Here is a 20,015-nt window from a genome sequence, read left to right as displayed (position 1 = left end):
AAAAAAAAAGTTTGGATAATTTAAGATGGCAGATGTGGAACTTGAATTCCTAAATTTGAATATCTGGAATAATTCAAACTTTAAATTTAGTTTTTGTAAATCTAACTGAACCGATATTTAAATTATTTTTGGATGCCTTTATTTTGAAAAGAACATCCTCCTAATTGGTTGAAATTTGTCAGCTGGGACAAAAATGGCGCCGTTGACCGTGGAGTTTCCGCAGCAACAACAATGTTAAGAAGTTACGCCTAAAGTAAGTACTTGCTGGTTGTTATTGATTTAAATCACTACATTAATAGTATAATATCACGTCTTTGTTGTTGTTTAAATGTTTTGCTGCTTAATAAAACACTGTAGTTAAAGCTAACGTTCGTTAATAATTAGCATCAAGCTAGCAATGTTATCTAATCCCCGTCAGGCCAAAAAGGGTTTCCCTCCGAACAAACCGGTAGCTCGGAAGAAGTTTCGTTTCATAACATATTTTTGCAGTTTCTCAATTGATTTTTTTTTTTTGCTAAAAGTTATGGGTTCATTGGTTTAGTCCCAACTTTCTTACTAATTCTACACAAAGTTCACTTAGGGCTCGCTCGTGGTCTCAATTTTCGAGGCTTCTCTTGGTGATTAACTAAAGTCATGATGAACTTTTTTAAGATTGAATTTTATTGGGATACCAAAATCTTACCCTCCAATAGGGAAAATATATTCTGAGCTTTTCAGGAACTGTACTTCTATGATGGTTTCAAATTTAAGTTAAAAAGGTCACATTCAGCAAGGTGATTTATCCGCATCTTTTCTTGTGTCAATGTCTTAGGCTACATTCACACTGCAGCGCTTAAATTAATGGGGGGGCATTCATGTTGTGTGTTAGGGAGGAAGGAGCACGGTAATAAAAGAAGGCTTCCCCCAGAATAAATGCTGTTGACTCTATCAACCCGCTCTGGAGAATCAAAGTGTCAGAACTGGGACCCCGGGGGAGGATCCGCTTTGGGTCCCCCGCGCTTCTGCCCACAGTCGGAAAGGGAGAAGAAAAAGGAGGTCGCATTTCAAAAGATCGGATACGTATCGGATTCAGGACCACATACCCAAGTGGCCTGCATCGCATTTCAAAAGATTAGATCTTTGTCGTTCAGACTGTCATGAAAAGATCAGATACAGGCCGCATAGGGGCAAAAAAATCTGAATTGGGTTGTTTCAGCCTGCGGTGTGAACGTACTTGGGCAACACCACTTGGGTATGTGGTCCTGAATCCAAAACGCATCCGATCTTTTCAAATGCGACCGCCGTCTGACCGGCCAGGCCACATGAATCCGTCCCATATGTCATCGATACGCTACACACTTCATAATTCTGCATGAAGCAGGCGGAAACTAGATCATTAACATCAACCATGGCGGACGATGCTGCTGTGACCAGTTAGTGTAAGGGAAGCGAGGTCACCGATTGGATTAATACTTGGAATGACAGCTCTATTCAGGCCAAACTAAAGGGCTCTTATCGCAACCGGGCGTTTTTTTAAAATATTTCCAGCGAAATGGCCGAGCGTGGTGTTGAACCTTTCCCGCGATGACTTTTTTTTTTTCTCCCTTTCTGACCGTGGTCAGAAGCGCGGGGAACCCAAGACAGATCCTCCTCCGGGGTTCACTTTCCCGTTCGACCGGGGTTCTCCTTCCTCCCTAACACAACATGGATGCGCGCCCCCACTGCCCCCCTCATTCTCTACCTCGCTGCACGCTCTCTCTCCTGTCTCTTACACACACCCACAGGCGCACACACACGCACGCGCGGCCCCAACACATAAACATCCCCATTCCACAACAGTGGGGACAGATGATCTTGGCTCCATTGCCTTCTTAAAATGAGAAGATTGTTTTTGTACTGGCTCCTTTGTGAAAATAAATTTAATACCGCAAAAAGAGCTGTTTTGTTGATATCCATTGTTAACGTTAGCCACTTCCAAAAAAAATAAAATTAAAAAAAAAACGTTAGCCACTTCCCCAAACAAGTGACGTCGTTCACCGTTGAGTACTCTTCTGCACATGCAGGTCAATTCTGGGTCATTTCAAGTTCACACAGGAGATCACAAAAATTCACATTTAATTAGAAATGTGAACGGCCTTGCAAAAAAAAAAGGAATTGAGCATTAAGCGCTGCAGTGTGAATGTAGCCTAAGACATTGACACAAGAAAAGATGCGGATAAATCACCTTGCTGAATGTGACCTTTTTAACTTAAATTTGAAACCATCATAGAAGTACAGTTCCTGAAAAGCTCAGAATATATTTTCCCTATTGGAGGGTAAGATTTTGGTATCCCAATAAAATTCAATCTTAAAAAAGTTCATCATGACTTTAGTTAATCACCAAGAGAAGCCTCGAAAATTGAGACCACGAGCGAGCCCTAAGTGAACTTTGTGTAGAATTAGTAAGAAAGTTGGGACTAAACCAATGAACCCATAACTTTTAGCAAAAAAAAAAAATCAATTGAGAACGGCCTTGCAAAAAAATCGGATTTCTTTCCTTTCCTTTGCAACAAATCGGAATTGAGCATTAAGCCCTGCAGTGAGAACGTAGCCTTACTGTAGTAATGGTTTCAAGAACAACTGTGGATTCACAATGAATGAAATCGTTAGTCAAACTAAAGGTGAGCTGAATCAGGAATGGGATCATTATGATAAAAGAAACATATAGAATTAATTTTCTTTGAATAATGTTTGACTTAATGTCTCAAACTGATTAGGTACAAAACCTCCTCCAGAGGGATAGAATTTGAAAGGGACACGTAACGTTTCGCAGCACAAAATAGTTCCCAAACCGAACATGTTATATTCATCGAAATCTAACAGTGCACGTTTGTGTTTGGTGTTACAGAGTGAAGGAGAACAGTAATAACCCCCCTCCAACACAATTCTCCGGCGGGCGGCCGTGTCGCGCACTCAAGAACCCACGCAGCTTGTAATGGACATGAATACAATAGAAATTAATAATTAGAACGCAGTAAATTTTTCGGATTTCCTCGCGAGACGGAAACTTCTGTTGTAGAATGAGGATGTGTATGTGCTTCTGAAACCTCGCGTGTGTGAGTAGAGGGAGCGTGCCACATGCAGCTTAGAGGGGGTGACAGCAGCGCACCGCCAAGAGGGAGTAAGAATATTAAGCCTTGTGCTATCTTAGATGACCCCACCTATGGCAAGCCTTTTTAACATTTAAAAGCTAGACTGGATGTGTGTTGCAGATATCTTTATTTGAGTTTTGCCTAGTCAAAAAGAACGTTTCAGATATCCGCAACTACATTCTTCCTATCCGTAATCGTAATTTCAGATATCCTCAAAGATTTTATTCTTAGGACAAATGACATCACTTTCACCATTCATTTGTATGGGGTTTACAATTAAAGATATCTACAATTCAGTTGCAGATATCCACTTCATGAATTACGGATATCTGTAACTGAATTGTAGATATCTGTAATTCCAGTTTCAGATATCTACAATTCCATTCTTACTAGTCAAAACTCAAGTTAAAGATATCTTGAATTCAAGTCAATTCAAGATATCTACATGTTCCTTTTCAGATATCTTAAATTAAGTTTTGACTAGGCGAAATGACGTTGTAGATATCTGTAACTGGAATTATGACTAGTCAAAATGACGTAGTAGATATCTCCAACTGGAGTTAGGGATAGTCATAATTTAATTGTAGATATCTATAATCAAGTTTCAAATATCTTGAAATGAAATTTGAATAGAGATATCTGAAACTTGAGATATCTGTAATGTTCATTCAGGATAGTCAAAATGTAATTACAGATATCTTGAATTAGAGTTTTGACTAGGCGAAATGACGTTGCAGATATCTGTATGCAAATTAGGTCCGCATCGCACTTTAGGGGAGGAGCAGAGCGTGTTGTTCTAATCATTCAAATCGCACCTGCTAACTTGTAATTAGCACTGATTAGCACCATATCGGAGCAGTACGACGAAGTTTTAGGGCCAGTTTACAAAAATTTTTTTTTGTTTTCTTTAATTACGACTTTTATCTCGTAAATTTAGGAGATAAAAGTGTTGTGGAGTGTGTGTGTGTGCTGAGATGGGGGTGAGCACGGAGCGGAGGTGTGTGCGTTGATACAGTGTGTTCGGAGGACGGAGCACCGAAATAAAAAGAAGGTGTCCCCCTCCCAGAATAACTGTTTTGGAGTCGTTCTTAATCCGCACTGGAGGCTGAGGGTTCCGATCAGGAGTGAACCCCGAAGGAGAATCGCCTTCGGCGGAGGAAATCTCCCCTGCGCTTCTGACCGCGGTCGGAAAGAGAGAAAAGAAAAGAGAAAAACACCAAAGTTATCCGTTAATCAGAGCCTAGCTTGAAGATGAAATGTGTGGAGCCTTTGGTGAAGCTTTATTTTTCCGGATAGCTTTAAAACAAAGTGATTCTGAACCTTTTGGCGACTCAAAATCAGATTATTGTCAGTGGAGCCGGCTTTCCGGGTTCCGTGTCGGTAAAGCAGAGTTTCAAATGTAAAATGAGGAGCTCAGAGACACATTTGTGTGCAGAGGACCGCTGCTGCCTTTATTTTCCTTTTCATTAACAGAACCTGCAGTTCATCTGTCACCTAATGTCATGAACCTGTCATCTGAACACCAATGCGGAAGTAAACAGTGTTAGATACACCTCTCCTGCAGATGAAGTGTCCCGATCCAACATAAAACAATAAAGAGGAATGAAAATAGTCTGTTATATTAGCATTACAACGTTGAAAATGCCAAAAAAAGGGCTCATCCTCGGACGGAAGCTACACAGAAACGTAGAGATCTGGTCTTTAACGGAGGAAGAAAGGATTCAGGTGGACAGCTCCAGGGACACCGACGGCTTCATCGGGGTGCAGAGATCCTGCAAACCACCCAACAATGAATAAAACATGAATAAATCATAAATCAAACTAACAAGCTTCCAAACATTTAGAACAGGGGTCGGGAACCTTTTTGGCCAGGAGAGCCATAAACGCCACATATTTTTAAATGTAATTTCGAAAGAGCCATACAATAATGTAGTGTCCCTTTCCCACACTAAGGCACGGAGACTTAACCTCTTTTAGGGTTCTTTATTCTGGTTACTGTAGACCACAACAAACGCCGTACAATCAATTCAGCAACTCCTGAATCTCTCCCGCCGAGACGAGAGCGCTTCTCCCAACTTTATATTCCCCCGTCCTGCTCCAGCCCTCCCATTTCCTTATTCGGCCCATGGCTGAACCCCATTGGTCCAAACTCCCTAACAACAGGCTGAGCGACAGAACTGAGGGCCAATCAGATCTCTGCTTGAACGATGCGTTCCATGAACTCCAGAACTTTAACGCGGCCCAACAGCCAAGTTAAACTCAGTCCGCGACAATATGTTTAAAACTAAATATACAAATGAATGTGTGCATTTGATGTAATTTCAACATTTTTAAAGTCCAATAAGTCTGTGGATTCTTTTTAATAACATTGTTATACTGTTGCTAATAAATGATGAGTATTTCTCGTGGTAGTTTTGCTGATGGTCTAGTCTGGTTGATCCGTGGTGAGTTTCTGCTTCATGCAGGCGTTGAGACTTTAAACGTGATCGTAGGTCTGAATGTTCTTTAGATGTGAGACAGACATGGAACCAAACACACACACCCACGCTGCAGGAGTGACGGGCAGCAGGTTTACGTTTTTACCATCTCTGCGCGATTCACCTGCTGCCGGTCCCCCCCCACCCCCTCTGCTTTCTTCCTCACACATCCCGTCCCCAAAACTGCGCGCTCTTCCTCAGGGAGGCAATTCAAAGGTTTCCGGGTGGTACAAACTCTGTGAAATAATAGATAACAGTAAACTGATAGTTTTTTCTCCAAGCACCGCTACTACTGCGCGCCTCTGGCATTGCATCGCGCCCGAGAAGGACTGGTCTAATGAAAAAAAAAAGTATAATTAAGGATTTGTCTGCGAGCCACATGTGACCATCAAAAGAGCCATATATGGCTCGCGAGCCATAGGTTCCCGACCCCTGATTTAGAACGTTATCAATAAACATTCAGCTCACCTCTTCAACAAAGTTTAGTCGGACTGCTGCTGCTGTGTGGCGTTCACCTGCTGCTCAGCATGCTCACTTCCACTTACGAGTTTTTCTTCATAAATTTACGACTTAAAATCTTTTAATTTTACTTTTTTGGTGGCCCTTAATCTCCGTCGTAGAGCAGCCAGCGGGTGAAGCGATTTTTAATCGTCTTTTTAATGCTGCAGCCCGTGCAAGACAGGAAGAGCTAGTGATGATGACGTTTGAGATATCTTTAACTGTCATTCTGCCTAGGCAAAACTGAATTACAGATATCTGCAATTGTCATTTAAGATGTGTGATGAGTTGAATGTCGTTTTCAATGACGTCATTGCAGATATCTGTAATTTAGTTTTGGCTAGTCAAAACTGAATTATAGATATCTCTATTGGTCGTTTCGACTAGTCACAATTACGTTACAGATATCTTGAATTACAATTCTGACTATCCAAAATGTAATTACGACTAGTCAGAAATGCGTCGTTTATATCTACAATGTTAATTCCGGATAGTCAAACTTAGCTTTTAAATGTTAAAATGGCCTGCCATACCCACCGTTACATTGACGTGTTCTCCCTACCATGACAAAGGTGGATAAAGGTGAAAAGATTTCATGATGTAATCCATGGACACCAGTGAAGATCACAAATCATTGAAGAAAAAAGGTTCAGCGCACTGTCTAGTGGGTCTAGTTGACCCTACTCCCAATGTTAAAGTGTCTAGGATAGCACAAGGGTTGATAAAAGGTTTCCCCCAGAAACTCTTGAAGTCTGAACACAGCAGAAAAAGTAAATTATCAGCAAAGATGAATGTGTTTAATGTGTTGATTATAGTTCCAATCACGCACCATATGCAGAACTTAAAAAAAAAAAAAAAAAGTGATGCGGTTATCGTCACCCCTAAGCAGGTGTCACTATTTCTATCTGAAATGATCGGAGCTGAGTGTCGATTTCAGCCCACTTGTATTGGAGTTGGTCAGTGCTTCAGGAGGCGTCGATTTGGCCATCACTTCTCTTATTATTAGGAGTGTAACGATACGCTAAAATGTCATTTCGGCTCGATACAGAGTTTCATAGAGCTCGGTTCGATACGTTTCGGTTCGGTACGGCTGTTTGACAAATCTGCCTGATATGAACTGCTATTTTATGAACTATTATATTAATGTTATTTATTGTGTGTGTTTTGCTGTCGGACACCTGAATTTCTCCCTTGGGAGATCAATAAAGCTTTAATCTATTTTCTGTACAAAAAGCCAGAAAATAATTACTTGCAAAATGCATTTATTGATTTTATAAAACAATAAATAAAATTGACCTCTGTAGGTGATCTGCTTAATAAAATAAGAAAAACCATCAGCTACCAGGAACTAAAAACTTTGGATTATTAACACTGGCCTGAAAAATTAACTTGCACATTTATTTTCTTGTAGACCCGATTGTTACGGTCGGGTCTTGCCGTTTTAAGAGCATTAACAGATTTATTCTGTGGCATACACTATCTTTGTGTAACGATGTCAACACAACAGCATTCCCCACACAGGAGAGTGTAAGCTAAGCATTAAAGTCATGCTGATCCTGTGGACATGCGTACTGTCACCTCCATCACCTGATAGCTGTTGAAGCTGAAGTGCAATGATGTTTCTGACCGTGGAAGGCGGATCTTCCTACGGGGTTCACTTTCCCGTTTGGACTTATTGCCGTTCTCCATAACTGAGCTACACAAACTGAACACGCGCTCACGCGGTTTCAATAATTGTGCGCGACACGCCCCCCCCCCCCCCCCCCCCCCCGCCCCCCTTCCTACAGGTACGCGAGTGCAGAAACCAGTGAGAGTCTCGGCGGAATACCGCGAGTAACATAAGTTCCACCTTGAGGCAAAGTTAATACATTTGCAGGGGAAAAATAAACAAACCGAAAACCGAAACAGTCAGAACGTGAACCGAACCGAAAGTGCTGTACCGAAATGGTTCGGTCCAACTACGTGTACCGTTACACCCCTACTTATTATAGTGTTCTTCCTGGGAGAGATTTAGTCAACAAACTCAAGAATGTATCTGTATAATGGTGTAGAAAACAAGTTAGCAGCTCCATCCAGCTGATGGAGCAATGATTAGAAAATTCTCTGGATCTCATTCCAGTGGAGAATCTTTGGATGGCGTTGAATTGCCATTCAAATGTCTATGTGAATGTGAATTGCTAACAGACATTCACACTAATTTCAGTAAAAATGCTCCAGTTACCTGAAACTACAGATGAAGGTTAACAGAAATTATTATAAGAAATAAAAAGAAATGTTTAATTATTGTAACATAGCAGGTGTTGGGTGAAATGAGTTTCTGACTCTGTTTTATTTTTTTCTCTACAGTCAGCCCAGACGTCACGAGGACAATAAGACCCTGAGACATGGATTCATCAGAATTATAAAGGTTTGATTCTTTATACCTTGAGACAATGATTCACCAATGAACTTTTTGTCAGATATAGCATTCTTTATTTTTTTCTTAAAAAAGTTGAAGACAGAGCATTTCACATAAAACAACTATTAAACTATTTGGAAAAAAACAGCATCACAACAAAATTATCTAAGTTCACTTGCATATGTTTCAGACACCATGAACCTTTAAAAACATAAAATAAAACGTGTCTTAACTTTGCCAGTGAATGTGAGGAAAAACATCCCAATAAAAGAACACAAAGCAAACAAAAAACAGGATTAAAGCATTATGCCAGACTTACATTCTTTTCCCAGCAAAGACAATAACAATTGAATGAGCGAGCACTTTGGTCTTCCTCCTCCTCAAACTCTGAAGATGATTATGCTTGCATTTTTTACAAAGTCAGCTTGTTTGTCAGAGCGCCAGCTCTACTTGATGAAATGATTTCTGTCAGCATATTTTTTTATTGAATTGTGCAACAAAAGTTTTAAAAGCTTTATAAATTCCCGTACCATGGAGGTTTTTCCGATGTGAAACGGGCACAGAGCTGTCATCTGCTGCCCTCTAAACCTGCACGTTGTAACATGACGATGGGTTGATGCAAAAGAACAAAACTACCACAAAAGGTACAAAACACTGTCCCAAAAAGTGTAACCTGTCTTCCACGTACTTTTTAAAGTGCATATCTTCATTTGCTAACAGACTTGCTTTAACTTTAAGTTTCATTGAAGAAAAGATGTTGAAATAACCTGTAAATATTGAAGATTGTTTGACACAAAAGTTTACACTGGACTCGTCTGGAAATATTTTTTCCCGCATTAATTTTTCAGACAAACTATTTGTGATGTGATGACGTTTACATTTTCTGTAGCGTGTCCTAATGTGAGACACTGTCGCAGACGTGAAGTGATTTTAGAGAATTACCGTAAAACACTATTTTCAGACAAATCTGCCTTTATTTGACCTAAATGTTCACAGAGCAGCATGTTTGTTCTCATTTCCTGCATATTCGTGTCTTTACAGTTCTCATCTAACGGACTGAAACCAGGAACTTTGTGAAGACGGACGTGACGGCTTCACACAGTCCCATCAAAAACCAGGTGGGCTGAAGTATTTTTAAAATAACTAAAACTGTGGCAAATGGAAAAAAAAAACTGTTGCTCCATCAGCATTTTAACTGCAAATTTGCCGATGAGCAAAAAACAGAATCTCAAAGGCAGTCGAGAACTTTAACTGATAATAATTAAATACTAACACTTATCCTGAAAATACAGCTTGTCTTGTGTCAAAGAACACTCAAATTGAAAAAGCTCTAAGTAAAAACACTGAGAGGGTAAATAAATAACTTGTGAATTGCACAAAGTGAGAATATTGAAGGTCAGCACACGGAAATGTTGACAGACGTCTATCAGCCAAATGAAGTCTTGGTTGTTTTTCCCGTTTACTGTCATGATTTGATCTTCCAGAGCTGTGAATGGAAAAAAAGACGAGACGGTAAGAAAAACGGCTTTAACAGCTAATGTGGTGTAAAATACTGACCCTAATGTTTTACACCAAGCATTTGTTTAGTTACAAACCTACATATTTACCTTCAGATTAAATCCTAGGAGGTCAGAAATGACTCCTGACACCGCAGACAGGATGACCACCTGAGTGATGTTGTAGAGCAGGGGGTTCATGGTCAGTCCGTACAACCTGAAGGGCGTGTCCAACTCCTGCACAGAGGATAGAATGAGACCTCTGAACAGACACAATGCAGTGTAGCTGTGTAACAGATGTACCTTCAGCAGTTTGGTTGCCAGTTTTAAAACGTTGTTAACCAGCGTGAGCTCCTCTTTCTTGTTTGGCTTCTTCTCCATTTTCAGGTACAGATTAATCTTTGAGGAGAAAACACCATCAGTAACAGTTTCCTATGAATGACAGGTCACTATGGTAACCTGCTTACCTGTTCAGTGAGGAGTATGGAAGTGTTGCTGTACTTCTTGCTGGTCTCTGAGCCCAGAGTGACAAACCTGAGCAGGAACAGAGACAGGCTGGAACACCAGATCACCAGCTCCCAGTTATAGTGATACTCCAGGAAAGTCTCATGGACGTGGAGGAGCTGAAGACAGGCAGACAAATTCATGTAGTGAGGGTTTGTTACAGTGGTAAGCCTGAATCACATCCATGATTCAGATCACCACAAATGCTCAAAACCAGTAAACTTCAGAGTTTTAGAGAAGAAAAGGTGAGCTGGCTTTATGACAGAAGCATCCGAGTCAAAATAGTTTAGATTTATAGAAATTAAGGTCATATGGTGAATTTCTTCATTTTCTCAATGACCAGAGCTTTCAGTTTTTACAATTTATAGAGAAATGTCAAAGCGATACTGTGAATACTCTGCAGCATGGACCCTTCACTTACGCGTGTTTGGGTTTTCCTTGTTACCTGAGCACAGCAGATGAAGACGACTGACAGAGTGAGCAGGAAGGCAGACGACACGATGACATCTACTGAACGCTGAGGACCTCGTCTCTGCAAACCAAGGTGTTCAGTTTCACATTTGAGAACTTTCCCAGTAATGTTATCTAAAGCCCTGATGTACCTTGAGGTAGGAGCGCAGAGAAAGCCACATTTTGATGTTCTGAACTTTCTTCAGCCTAAAATGTGGGACTTCAGATTTCCTGGCTCTGCGGGCTGAAGTGAGGTGTCCGAACAGTTTAGCAAAAAGAAGTCTCTGAAAATAGAAAATAAATACTTGAATATCCTGGTAAAGGACATGATTTGTAGGGATTTTAGTTGAAGTACCTGTTTGTAGGTCCGCTCTGCTACACTCAGCAAGAAGAAGAAGAGCCAGATAAGGCAAACCCGCACCAGGAAGCTGAGCGTAACCATGGCAATAACCAGAGCATCTGATCCCGAGCCTCCTCCAAAAGCCACAGACAACAGCTCGCTTGCTGACAGCGAAGTCAGCTGATCCACATCACAGTACTGAGCCAGCCTGCATAAGATACACCACTGTCAGAGGCTGTCAGGTTGCTGCAGGACATGGGTCCAGTTTGTGTCTGCAGTACCTGTAAACGAAGGGCGTGAGTCCCAGCGTGACGGAAGCGAGGTGCCCAAAGACCTGATAGCCAATACCCGGAGTGTAAAGATTAACCTGAAGAGAGAGGAAACATGTTACTGCCATGTTGTCTGCATGGATCATCAATGTTGTAGCACAGAACGCCTCTTACTCTGTTCATGATCATGCCACTGATCTCCAGAACAGACATGTCCGCTTTCTTGCACTCGTTTCCCTCCCACACGATGGCGCTCACCCTCTCCAGGCCAGGGTTGGAGCTGTGCAGCCAGGGAACATGACCCTGCAGGAAGGATGTTCATCAAACAGAGCCACCCCCTTCTGTGGTTGAAGTTCTAAGAACCCATGTTCACAAACCTGATGGAAAGGGTCGTCCCTGTACTCCTTTTTATTGAGAGGACATGCGGGAGTTCCTGCAGCTTCTCCCTCTGGAGCAAACAAATAACAGCATTAACAGACGGTAACTTTGACCACGTTTGACTGAAGGTCTGCGTTTCCTCACCGGTCTCTGACGTGCAGGAGGATCTACACTCTGCACAGTGTAAGAAGTCTTCCCACATCAAGTCCTCAGTCTCCGACTCGTGCCGAGTGCTTTCGGAGTCATGAGTCCTCAGACTAGAACACCTGGAGCTGCAGCTGGTTCCAGACTTTGGGACATCCTAAAAGCCAGGAAATGTATTAGGATTTTAAAGTATTTGGCCGTATCTGATTTGAATAAAGCATTACCTCCACTGTGTAGTGCTTCTTGTAGTGATGCGTGCTCTTGCGGTTTCGGAGAGTACAGTCATTGTTCATCCGTTCCACTCCTCTGTGGGGGGACAGGAGGGCGCTGTAGGACGCTTCTGGATCCTCCTCGCTTGATGCTTCATCTGACATAGGCTCCTAACAACCACAAAGTGCATCAGATCAAATCCAGAAGCACACATTCCATTGCAAACGCTTTGATCGTTCACCTTTTTGCTGCTGACCAGCAGCAGTCCTGAGCTGCGGCCCGTGTGGCTGTGAGGGGGGGACATGCGCGAGCTCCAGCACGCCTCCTCCGCCCTGCTCAGCGAGTCACATCTCTGCTCGTGGAGCTGAAGACCTTCCTCGCTGCTGCGATTGTTTACCCGGCCGTCAAGCGACACGTAGCCATTATCAGTCTCTGTGGATTTATCGATGGAAAGCTTGGACTTCTTGGATCTGTGGAAGGAGAGCTGCAGGTGAGTGGCGGACAGCGGAGTAGGACGGTGGATGTCTTATCAGGAGTGAGTCCATGGAGCAGGCATGCAGTAAAGTGAGGACACATTCAACACAGCACTGTGGAACATCCATGTGAAGCATTAGTTTACTTTGCTCTGAACGGATGAAGATGACGGATAATCACAGTGAAGTTAATGTTCCACACCACTGCTGGAGGAAGAAGCTTTGGGGGCAGCAGCCTGAGACACAAACGAACCCCTCAATCCAAAAACATAATAAAGATCACAACAACTAAAAAAACAAAACAAATGATAAAAAGACAACATAACATTTTAGAAACCAAAAAACGATTTCAAAAAATGAAATATTTTTGGAAAACTAAAGTATTTTCCAGAAATCAAAATTAAATGTTAAACGAAACAGAAGAAAAACAATTGAAAAGGGTAGGTACTATGAGACATTGCTGAATGGATGATGATTGTCCATCAATTCAACCAAAAGTTCTATTTGGCATGAATTGATACTGGATATGCTCCATACTAACACTTTTATTATTAGTATGTGGACACTGAAGACAATTGTTCTCATCCTGTCAGTGATGTCCCATAGTACCTACCTTTACCAGTTAATTGTGTTTTGCTTTTAAACATTTCATTTAGTTTTCTGAAATGTTTTTTTTAAACAATTGTTTTGGTTTCTGAAATGTAATGTTTTATTATTATTTGTTTGCTTTTTTTTTCCATCGTGATCTTTATAATGTCTTTGCGTTGAATGATTTGTACTTCAAGGCCACTGTACCTCAGTGTTAAGAAGTACAATGAAGGTACTTGTACTTGTTTTCAGCCCTAAAGCTTCTTTTTTTTTGAATGTAGCTTTGACAGCAAGCGAATCATTCCAAACTGCAAAATCTCTTCATTCACACTGTTTGGATTCAAACTCCCTCTCGTGTTCCCAAATAGGTAGTAGAATTGCTTCCTGGTACGGGCACCGCCATGTTGAAACCAGTCGACAGCGATTTGACTTGGACCAATCGCTGTTGACTGGTTTCAACATGGCGGTGCCCGTAGCAGGAAGAATTGGTGAAGGATTTTGCCTGGAGGTAAGGCTTTTCTTTACAGTCAATAGTCTGGACCCAACTAGATGAGGGTTCAATTCCAGTTTCTCAGCGTGACAAAGAGGAACAGATGTTGCAGCTTTGAAAAGAGCGAGTTAGGATTGAGATGAGGCGGACTCTTTCAGTCCAAAGGCCTTTTCCAGCTTCTCCTTGAACAATGTGCACGGTTCAGTTTGAACACTGGACCGGTGAGCTCAGCCTCATCTCAGTACATCATTGGAGTAAGAAGACAGAAAATGAGAATACACACCCAGCTTTACAGATATCATGCCAGAAATCTTGGAAGAAAGCGCCCAGGCTGTATGTGGTGCTGGCTGATTGGGAATGTGGCGACCCCTCCTGTGTGTTATCGGTAGAGCTAGACCCGTCTCCTTCCCTATGCACTTCCATCTGAGATGCCTTCCTCAACTTCCTTTAGTTTGGAAAGAATGGCAGGTGGAGAAGGACTTAAGAGTCAACGGCAGACTAAGATCCCCTAAACTACAGCAGCGTGCCCATCAGGAATCGGCACTTTATCACCGGCTTTTGATCAAATCAGAGAGGGTTTCAACTTTCACAAATCATTGGAGGGATTTCAAGGTTTGCAGCCTGATGGATCATAAAAACAGAAATAGATCCACTGAACCCGGAAACAGTGTAAAAGCATGAAAAAAAAAATAATGTCAGTGGGCTGTAATTTTGGTTAGCTGATGCATTTTCTGCAAAGAATCAAATATAATGCAAATGATTTTTTATGGATCAGAGCTGCTGCAGAATATTCTAAATGAATTTCAAAGTTAACATCAAATATTAAACTGTTTTTTTGACCATGACTTTACTGTGACCTAGCTGATGATTACACAGGAGCTGTGTTTGGACAACAACTTTGTGTTTTCCAGCTGTAATTTTCCATGTTTGTTTCAACCAGATTCTGTTGTCATGTTCAAGTGCATATTCTAAACATGCTTTGATTTGCTTCCAGAATTTAAGCAGCCACACACTAAAAGACAAACTCAAAACTGCAGTTTGAAACAAACAAACTGTTCATCTGTAATGATTTACAAATGATTTCTTTAAGCTGATAAATAAGAATCATGGAAACTTTTGGAAAGCTTTACCTACACCTTATTGACGGAACCAAAAGAATCACCAATAAAATGGACATTTTATCTGTTACTACCCTCCTTCCCAGAGACACCGCACTCTGCTTCCTGCACATCCTGCCTGGAGGTTTGCACTCGCCCATACCTGCGTCTCTTCCCTCCACTGCTGGAGACGGGCTTTGGGGTCCGGGTGGAGACGATCTGACAGTGGACAGTCCCCAGCAGCAGCATGAGCCAGATGGCTCCAAACACCTCAGTGGCTGGTATCCCATGAGCCTCTGGGATGCTCACATACATGATGGCTGCTGCCACTATAGAAAGCCCAACAGAAACAAAGCTGGAACACTTGAGAGATCACTTGCAACTTTACACAAATGTATTCTATGCCTTTTCCTTTTGCGTATTTTCACCCGAGGGCCTAAAGCAGGGGTCGGCAACCTGAACCTCTCAAAGAGTTTCCCACTGAGATGAAAGCACAGGGAGCCGCAACACTAGATGTTAGACAAAATGTTTTGCTAATATATCGCGATAGTTCATTTGGCCATACTTGTATTTATTCAAAATGCTGTCAAGATATTTATTTAATTATTTTTATTCTTTATGAGCGTTATGTTTCCTTTGATCTTTTGTCCATTTTCCACAACCTTGAATAGACTTTTCAGTCTGTCAAAAACCCAGAGTTAAGATAAGTGAGATGATGGAAACAAATGCAGACTCCTTTCTATTTATTTATTTTCTTTAAATCCAGTAAACCTAATAAATTATATTCATTTTATGGATGACGTTAGTTTGTTGCGGGTCTGGAATCAAAAGCGGTGAGTCTAAGCCCCGCCCCAGCCGCTACCTGTTCGTTGGTTTCCCTTCCCCTGGGGGAGCGGTGAGCTGCAGGCGACCTGCGCTCGGGACGCAGTAGCTGTAAGGGCATTGCCCAAGGGCCCTCACTGGGTGATGTTAATTGCCCGCCATTGATATGGTAATTGCCCCATTACCATTGTTCATTCCCCTCCGGGAATCGAACCCTGGTTACCTTTCTATTTCTTCAGAGTAAAAATGTTAAATGTGTTGGTGCTGCTGCTGTCAATTTACATTTAATATTATTTATTGACTAAATTATTTTTCTCAGAATCAAATGGTTCAGTTGGTCAAAAATGTTTCTAGTTTATATAGTGACTGACAGATTTTTTTTTATTTCAGGCACTTTAAGCTATTTTTCTGTTTTAGACTAGAACAGAGTTTCTGTGGCTAAATAAAGGTAATATGTGTTGAAAGTGGATCTATGTTTTTTTTTCTTTTTTTAATGTTAAAAGATACAATTTTAGGAATACTTACACAATTTTATAGATACTAACCTAATATATTGTCACCGCGGTGAGTGTGTGTGTGTGTGTGTGTGTGTCAAATAATTGAGAAGCACTGTTTTAAACAGACATTCCATCCTGCAAAAACTGAATCTTAGAAATGCAAAGAAAAAAAAATATTTTAAGAAAGAAAATGTCTAATCTTCTGTCTTGCAAAGAAAAACAATTTTATCAAGAAAGTTTTTCAATAGCAAAAGAAAATCTATCAATAGTGTAAGCATTTTAAACTTCTTTCCATATTTCTGCAGTGTATGACATATCTTTACCAATGCATTTTATAAATTGGAATGATTCTGCTAATGTGAAAACCAAAATGCATGCTGGGACTGCAAACCCCCCACACACCTTGCAGCAGATAGAGAGCTAGCAGGAGCAAGAAGATGGCTCTGGAGGTGACCTGGATCCACCATCTGTAGAAGAACGGGAAGAAGACGACCCTGACGATGCCCTTCCTGGTCAGAGACGTCCATGGACTCTCCGGTTTAGCCTTAGCAAAAGCTGAACCTGGAAATTCAGCAGAAAAAATACACGAGTCTCTATGACTTCTGAGACGTGAAGAAAGATAAAAATCCAGAGATAGTGATTGAAATCTACAATCTGTAATGATGAAATGATTAAAAAGTGTGTATGCAGTGTATTTGTCGCAGAGCTGACTGTGTGTGTGTGACAGGTTTTTACATGAATGGTGTCAAAACCTTCATCTTTGCTCTCACCTCTTACTAAGTCCACATCTATTAGGTCTGGTTTCACATGTCCGGTTTTCTTTGGCTTGTTCCTCAAGCCCTGCAGGGGGCGACAGAGAGACAAAGTCAACAACAACACTGACAAAAAAAAGGCCACTTGTGCACTTTGTGCCTTCACAAACTCACATGCCTTTAGTGTGGGAGCCACCAAACTGTGTTTTTACACAACTACAGGCTCTGCTCTATTTGACAGGATGTGCATCTGCTCACAGCCAGTCTAGGGTTTTGTATGGATCCTAAAGGTCTCAGTGTCCTTGAGGTTCTTGAAATAAGCTCCATCGCCATGCATCTGGTGCTGAGCCTGGTGCTTTGTTCAGTTTATGAGCGTGCAAATAAATCTACCCCGGGAAACACTTTCTGTGCCAGCCCCCCACTTCCCCCCCAGAGTGCACGCGTCATCTCAGACCGCCAAACTGAATCTTTACCCACAGTTTTTTATGAGAAAATGAATTAGGCTGCACATTATTAGAACTGTCTGGACATAACATAATTGGACTTGGATATAATATCAGTGACTGTGAGTTCACCTGTGCAAACAAAAAGCAGTGTGTGAATACACACCTATGTCCCACAACAAACACACTTCTTCCCATCAGGAAACAGGAGCGACTAAAAACAGAGGAAGTCCTTTCAGATTTACCATGAAACATCACTAAAGCTACATTTTCAGGTTCCAGTCCAAAAGTGTTACAGGTCTAACTCTCAGGATAGCTTGTATGTTGTGAAGCTAAAGTGTTAGCACTGACAACAAGAACACGCTCCAGAACAAATGACAACATCCAGTGTCACGGTGCAGAAAAAAGAATGCAGTTCTTTCCTCATTAGAGCGAGGCGGAGTAAAAACGAGCACAGATATTCCATTCAGACGCTGAAACATGAATATCTAGCTGTCCGTGATATCAGACATGAATTCTTTGTTTCCATTCTTTCCTCGTATAGTGGAACGCTAGGTTTCAAATGAGCGATTCATCACTTTTCTGACATTTCTTAGTCACAGCTGCTCTGAATTTCTGCTCCAATCTTTCACACCTTTTCAGATCAAACTGTACACATCTGCAGCTCTACCCTTCCTCTAACAAAACCAAGAGCATCGCTGCTTCATCATAGGGCCTGATGGGTGGATGGAAGGTGCATATCAACCTGGAAAAAGGCTAAATATGTAAGAATGCATCAGTATAAACATAAAGGCTAAAAAAAACATTTTTAAGACTCAAGACATAAAAAACACGGCTTTAGTCGTATATGCTGGAAGGATTCACATCTGCTGGACAGTTTTAGTGCAAAATAGTTCATATCTGTCAGCTTTTATGTAAAAAACAAAAGAATAAATCCTGTCAGATCTCTCCACTTCTACAACTTTATCCTCTATAATTCATAGCAGCGCCTCTTAAACTTTTATATGAGCCACTCTTATCAGCCGGGCTGATACGGAGGCCTTCATCTTCATCACTACCAGCAAGATAACACACGGTGTGAGAAAGTGTGTGTCAGCAGAGCAGAAAGTGTCTAAGCTAGTGTGTGAGCTGAGGGCAGATCATGTGTGTGAAAGACTAAAAGCAGCTGATCGATGACCTCCTCCTGCCAGTGGATTTACTGCAGCCGTAAAGTTCATCAAAGGCCCGTCGGCTGTTATCTCGCAGCTTTATTTAGCCCCCAGTGACTCACTAATTCAATTCTCTGATCTTATTAAAGAACACCAAACTTCTGTCTTTGTAATAAAAGCATTTTGTTTGCTTTTTTACTGTCACAAACTCAGTTTATTTGTACAAAGAATGTTTGAGTTTAACCTGGTGCTTATTTAAAATTTGCAAGATTTTTTTATCTGCTTGTTTTTTTTAATTTTTTTTCAAATGTGGACAAAAATAAGCCTAAAGGCTGAAATGCGATGTCTTCTTCTGTGGGTTGACACAGTCTGGGTGGTGTTGTTCTAGCCACCAAACCCCACTGTCATAAATAAAACGTGTCATACTGGAGTTCGCAGTTCGTTTCACAGTGTTTAGCACCAGTAGGGGGCAGTAGTTTTCCTTCTGCAGTCTTTTGCTTTACTTGAAGAAATGTCTGCCAAAGCTCAAAAACAGGAAAAAAAGTAAAACAGCTTTGAGAGCACATTAGTTAAAAACCTTTAATATTTTTCTTCCATATATATACATATATATATATATATATATAAAAATCTAATCAAACCAAAAATAAATATTTCAACCTTTGACGGTTTTTAAATGTAGACTTCATGTAAATATAAAGAAATGAAACCAGAAACAGCTGCTAAAAATAAAGCTGCAATAAAGAAGATCAAAGTTTTTTCTAGATTTATGAGTGACTGGCTGAGTTTTTAAGAGGCCATAAACCGTCATTAAAGTTGATAAGGGGGAGGGGGGGCATGGCTCTTGTCTGCATACAGAGCTGATAAACCTGCACTCTGCTGCATTCAGGAAACCACTTACACGACACAAGTCAAGGTCGCAGCTCTGTGAATGCCTGCGTCTACAACTCCACCAGTTCCTGTTTCCTCTGGAGCTGCAGTGGTTTTTTAAAGTGGTGATAACCTCACACTAAACATGACACAGCGTTTCTGGGTTTCAGCTTGCAGGAGTCAAAGACCACAGCAAACAGGTGCATTTGCATGCACACACTCCAACAGTAGAGAAAAACCAACGTCAGCTTTGAACCGTGAGACGATGCAGAACAGAAGGTTTGTTAATAGGATCCTATTAGAGTTCCATAATGCATTCATAACCATGTAACCTTTTATCACAATAAAATGACTAAATACAGTCCAAGTTTGAATGTATTTTATCTTTACTTCCACGTCTCTGCAGGAATTGAACCCCCCACCCAATCAAGATGTAACCTCCTGCTCCTATAACTTGTGCTTCTTTCGTTTTTGGACACCTCCCACTTTGCTGCAGCTAACCACAACACAGTCGGGGGTTATTCCAAACACACCAGCAGCTAAACCAGAGAAAGCAACCAC

General features: G+C 41.2%; 1 protein-coding gene and 2 long non-coding RNA genes across 9 annotated transcripts in view; 2 read left to right on the top strand and 1 right to left on the bottom strand.

Annotated features, from left to right (window-relative positions):
- The first annotated feature begins 137 nt into the window (after positions 1-137).
- On the top strand, positions 138-15,167 carry LOC110017602 (uncharacterized). Of its 2 annotated transcripts, none has more exons than XR_002293039.3 (5): positions 138-253; positions 8,432-8,492; positions 9,525-9,601; positions 10,939-11,027; positions 15,030-15,167. It is a non-coding gene; the product is annotated as an uncharacterized LOC110017602 (long non-coding RNA). The 2 variants fall into 2 exon arrangements; XR_013653802.1 differs by lacking the exon at positions 15,030-15,167 and adding an exon at positions 11,299-12,293.
- LOC101171543 (protein PHTF2) overlaps positions 8,535-20,015 on the bottom strand; it is a 30,232-nt gene continuing 18,751 nt past the window's right edge. For 2 of the 6 annotated variants that reach the window (XM_023952538.2, XM_078942198.1), the window contains 17 exons: positions 17,012-17,081; positions 16,644-16,802; positions 15,086-15,251; positions 14,109-14,270; positions 12,516-12,744; positions 12,289-12,444; positions 12,065-12,221; positions 11,920-11,990; positions 11,717-11,845; positions 11,555-11,640; positions 11,289-11,481; positions 11,086-11,217; positions 10,905-11,015; positions 10,447-10,602; positions 10,283-10,378; positions 10,091-10,216; positions 8,535-9,969 (listed from right to left, as the gene is read on the bottom strand). In XM_023952538.2, coding sequence (XP_023808306.1) covers positions 9,949-9,969; positions 10,091-10,216; positions 10,283-10,378; positions 10,447-10,602; positions 10,905-11,015; positions 11,086-11,217; positions 11,289-11,481; positions 11,555-11,640; positions 11,717-11,845; positions 11,920-11,990; positions 12,065-12,221; positions 12,289-12,444; positions 12,516-12,744; positions 14,109-14,270; positions 15,086-15,251; positions 16,644-16,802; positions 17,012-17,081 — 2,220 coding nt within the window. In that variant the 3' untranslated portion in view covers positions 8,535-9,948. The remainder of the gene's footprint in view (positions 9,970-10,090; positions 10,217-10,282; positions 10,379-10,446; positions 10,603-10,904; positions 11,016-11,085; positions 11,218-11,288; positions 11,482-11,554; positions 11,641-11,716; positions 11,846-11,919; positions 11,991-12,064; positions 12,222-12,288; positions 12,445-12,515; positions 12,745-14,108; positions 14,271-15,085; positions 15,252-16,643; positions 16,803-17,011; positions 17,082-20,015) is intronic. The other 4 variants (XM_078942199.1, XM_078942200.1, XM_023952541.2 and 1 more) reach the window with 3 other exon arrangements.
- LOC144989556 (uncharacterized) lies at positions 18,077-19,995 on the top strand. The gene is made up of 3 exons (XR_013653808.1): positions 18,077-18,200; positions 19,625-19,733; positions 19,861-19,995. It is a non-coding gene; the product is annotated as an uncharacterized LOC144989556 (long non-coding RNA).

This window comes from Oryzias latipes, chromosome 23, assembly GCF_053564925.1.
Source record: "Oryzias latipes strain Hd-rR chromosome 23, Olatipes_Hd-rR_3.1".
NCBI classification, from domain to species: domain Eukaryota; kingdom Metazoa; phylum Chordata; class Actinopteri; order Beloniformes; family Adrianichthyidae; genus Oryzias; species Oryzias latipes.
This window is presented reverse-complemented; position numbering and strand designations above follow the sequence as displayed.